The sequence below is a fragment of the Neofelis nebulosa genome, chromosome 3 (assembly GCF_028018385.1).
Source record: "Neofelis nebulosa isolate mNeoNeb1 chromosome 3, mNeoNeb1.pri, whole genome shotgun sequence".
NCBI classification, from domain to species: Eukaryota; Metazoa; Chordata; class Mammalia; order Carnivora; family Felidae; genus Neofelis; species Neofelis nebulosa.
The window spans coordinates 16,999,585-17,004,115 of NC_080784.1; the positions used below are offsets into that span (position 1 = coordinate 16,999,585).

The window sequence follows — 4,531 nt, forward strand, 5'->3', positions numbered from 1 at the left end:
GTGACGCCGAAGGAACTCTGATCCTTCCTCCGGAGCCAGAGGGCGGGGGACGCGGCGCCAGCACCAAGCACAGAGGCTTCCAAAGGCGGTGCTGCCGGAGTTCCCTCGTTTCCTGGTTACGTGCGTGCTAGCAGAAACGAAAACTGCCGCTTCTCCACAGGGACCAGGAGGCTGGGCACGCTAGTGTGAGACGTGTCAAGCCAAGCGCCCCCCATGGCCGCTGCCGGAGCCCAACCGCCAGGCGCCCTCTGCGGCGCACGCGCCTTGGGGCTCCGCGGGGGCCAGTGAGGGCCCCGCCCCGAGGTGGGCGTGCCTGGCGTCTCCCGGCTGGCCAATCGGCCGGCGAACCTGAGCCTTCCTCCCCAGCTAGCCTCGCGGTTGCACGTGCCAGTGTTTGTGTACGTGCGGCGGCCGCGGGGCTGGGAAAGGCCGGGCAGCTGCGGGTGAGGCTGCCGGGGCGCGGCCGGGGTTGGGACGCGGCCGCGAGGGGCCGTCCCACTGGCCCGGGCAATCTAAATTCTCCCGCACTTGGGCTGGCTGTGCTCGCTTACCTGCCAGTCCGCAGCGCCTGCCCCGCCGCTCTGCTCTCCCAGGGCCTCCGGTCCTCTGCTTTAGGTGGAGAATGCTGTTGCTTGACTGCAACCCAGAGGTGAGACTCGGGCCCCTTTAATCCGGCAGGTTTACGCTTCCGGAAGTCCGTCTGCTCAGGAGCACTAGCGAGGGTGACTGACCACTGAGCGCTGCCGAGTCCAGCCTCTTCAGAATTAGATTTGGGGAGTGGGGGAAGAGTTTCAACCGCGGGGGAGCACGGGACTGGACAGAGGCAACAGGGGTGCTAGAGCTGTTTCTTCCCGCAGGTGGACAGTCTGAAGCATCTGCTGGAGGCCGGGGCCTCGGTCAACGCACCCCCGGATCCCTGCGAGCAGTCGCCTGTCCATTTGGCCGCAGGTGGCGGCCTTGCTTGCTTTCTTCTGTGGCAGCTGCAGACTGGCGCTGACCTCAACCAACAGGTAGCTAGGTTACTGATTGTTGCTGTGTGCACCCTGCCCTCCACCCAAATCCACACAAACCCTCCTTGGACGCCAAAACGTCAAGTTGTTGCTGTTGTAGGTCTATAGCAGCGAAGTCCAAAGGATAGAAAGTGAGACTCTTAAGTAATTTAAAATTTTCTAGTAGCCACATTAATGAAAGAAAATGAAACATGAAATTAATTTATAACGTAACTCAGCTTACCGAAAAATGATCATTTCAGTGTGTGATCGGTATATAACATTACTTACAGATATTTTCCATTTTCTTTTCCTACATCTTTTCAGTCTGGCGTGTGTTTTACATTTATAGCACATTTCAATTCAGACTAACCATATTGCAAGTGCTCATTAACTATATATATATATATATATGACTACCGGCTACTATATTGGACAGCATACATAGGGCTACAGTTTATTTCAGAAGGAACAATTGCTGCGTTGCCAAATTAAAAGTTTCAGTGTAGTAATTATTGAAGTAACAATTGTGAGGCAAACTCAACCATTACAGTTTCCTATAGAACTTTCTTACGGTAGCCTGCATCTTCCATTGAATATTAAAGTATGGTGAATTTAAATTGTACTTTTTTTTTTTTTTTTGCCTCTGTAAAACTCTACCTTGCTTTTGTTCACCTAAATTGGAATGCACGTGTTTGTATTTATTTATTTTTTGGTTATTTTTAAATTTTTTTAAAACTTACATCCAGGTTAGCATATAGTGCAACAGTGATTTTATTAGATTCCTTAACGCCCCTTACCCATTTAGCCCATCCCCCCCCCCACAACTCCTCCAGTAAACCTGTTTGTTCTCCATATTTAAGAGTCTCTTATGTTTTGTCGCCATCCCTGCTTTTATACTATTTTGGCTTCCCTTCCCTTGTGTTCATCTGTTTTGTCTCTTAAAGTCCTCATATGAGTGAAGTCATATATTTGTCTTTCTCTAATTTCACTTAGCATAATTTTCATCCACATAGTTGCAAATGTCAAGATTTCATTCTTTTTGATTTCTGAGTAATAATCCATTGTATATATATACCACATTTTCTTTATCCATTCATCCGTCGATGGACATTTGGGCTCTTTCCATACCTTGGCTATTGTCGATAGTGCTGCTATAAACATGGGGGTGCATGTGTCCCTTCGAAACATCACACCTGTATCCCTTGGATAAATGCCTAGTAGTGCAATTGCTGGGTCAGAGGCTAGTTCTATTTTTCGTTTTTTGAGGAACCTCCATACTGTTTTCCAGAGTGGCTGCACCAGCTTGCATTCCCACCAACAATGCAAGAGATCCTTTCTCTGCATCCTCGCCAACATTTGTTGCCTGAGTTGTTGATGTTAGCCATTCTGACAGGTGTGAGGCAGTCTCTCATTGTGGTTTTGATTTGTGTTTCCCTGATGATGAGTGATGTTGAGTGATGTTGAGCATCTTTTTCATGTCTGTTAGTCATCTGGATGTCTTCTTTGGAGAAGTGTCTATTCATGTCTTTTGTCCATTTCTTCACTGGATTATTTGTGTTTTGGGTGTTGAGTTTGCTAAGTTCTTTATAGATTTTGGATACTAACCCTTTACCTGATATGTCGTTTGCAAATATCTTCTCCCATTCCGTTCGGTTGCCTTTTAGTTTTGCTGATTGTTTCCTTCGCTGTGCAGAAGCTTTTTATTTTAAAAAATTTTTTAATGTTCTTTCTTCATTTATTTTTTAACAGCGAGAGAGACAGAACATGAGTAGGGGAGGGGTAGAGAGAGGGGGAGACACAGAATCTGAAGCAGGCTCCAAGCTCTGAGCTGTCAGCACAGAGCCTGACGCAGGCCTTGAACTCACTGTGAGATCATGACCTGAGCCGAAGTCAGATGCATAACAGACTGAGCCACCCAGGCGCCCCCAGAAACTTATTTTGATGAGGTCCCAGTAGTTCATTTTTGCTGCACATGTTTTTATTAATGAAAACTTTGTATTTACTAAACACCAAGTGAAATTTATTTAAAAAAACTTGAATCAAAAAAATTCAGAACCATGTAGTTCTAACTGGCTTTCTTGAACAGTAATTAGATTTTACCTGCTAACTTCTACAGAGAGCGTTGTGGGGCGAGACTAAAATGTGCTGTCCTATCTTTAAGGATGTTTTTGGAGAAGCTCCACTACATAAGGCAGCAAAAGTTGGAAGTCTGGAATGCCTTAGCCTGCTCGTAGCCAGTGATGCCCAAATTGAGTAAGTATAAAATCAATGGCTTCAAATTTCAGAATTTTCTTGAACTAAGCTAATCAGACTCCTGAAGCTGAATTATGTGTGCTCTGATGCTTGCCTAATTGACAATGTGGAGTTATCATTTAAATGTTGACTTAAGCTATTAACGATACCTAATATTATCACATTTAAGTAAAACATGGATTCTTAGCAATGAGAGGTGCAATTCTTTTCCTCTCTTGTGGCAATATTACATTTTAGTTTGGGTTTGGGATAATCCCTTTTATACAAGTTCTCACTGACCTCCTTTGAGTATCACTTGTTATATTGAGCACAGAATATTCTTTCATTCACAATGGAATGTCCATTCTGTGCTGAACTCTGTGCTAGCCACTGAAGTTGCAGTAGTAAGGGAATATTGGAATTTCCCTAGGATTCCTTTACTTCTGTTCTGAAACCAACATTTGTATGCGCCCACATCTCCTGTGTAGAAAGACATATTTAAGAAAAAAAAGGCTGAATAATTGTCAATTTTTATGTAACTCAGTTTTTGTCTTACATTCAGTTTATGTAATAAGAATGGGCAAACAGCTGAAGATCTAGCTTGGTCATGTGGATTTCTAGAATGTGCCAAGTTTCTTACAACAGTTAAATGTATGCAGTCAGTAAAATCAAGTGAGCCATCGGATAGAGATCACTGTGTCCCAGGGCTTGGACAGAAACGAAGTTTTGGAAGTGCAGAAAATACAACCGGGAAAAGGAAGTGTTGGTAAGTAATTCAGTTCTGTTTTCTTCCTCCCTCGGAGATCTCTTATTTAGTACAGAATTTATTGTTTCATTTAAACATTGGCAGCCTAATTTCTAGTGTATCTTTTTATTTTCATTAACACATTTTAATACTGGTTTTAGTAACTGCTGCTAGATTCTAGAGGTCAGAAATTGTCCTGCATGATGGAAGGCTGGGGAGAAAACCTTTCTAAAAAAGTTTTTAGTGTCACTGTGTTTTTTAACAACAGATTCATGCTGGTTCTGAAAAGGTTTGAAGAAAGCCTTCGCTCCGTGCAGGTCTATTGCTCAGCTACAAGCAATGGCTTTTGGCTCACCAGGTGTATCAAAACTCCTTCTAAGAAGGAGGAGAACTTTCTTCTAAGTGAAGATAGCATTTAAGAACACATGTTTTTACATGCCTATAATATTTTGGTTGTGCATGCTTTGTCTGTTAAATTATTAAAGAATGTTTAAAGAATAAACTGTTTTCTTTGTGTACACCTTGTGGAAAAAAATTGTAGTTTAATCCATCAACCTACACC

General features: G+C 43.7%; 1 protein-coding gene across 1 annotated transcript; it reads left to right on the forward strand.

The window, feature by feature from the left end:
- The first annotated feature begins 543 nt into the window (after positions 1 to 543).
- On the forward strand, positions 544 to 4,489 carry ANKRD37 (ankyrin repeat domain 37). Its single transcript, XM_058723435.1, has 5 exons — positions 544 to 649; positions 858 to 1,010; positions 3,154 to 3,245; positions 3,787 to 3,990; positions 4,238 to 4,489. Coding segments are annotated over exons 1-5 (477 nt in total). The 5' UTR covers positions 544 to 622; the 3' UTR covers positions 4,239 to 4,489.
- Positions 4,490 to 4,531: the final 42 nt, after the last annotated feature.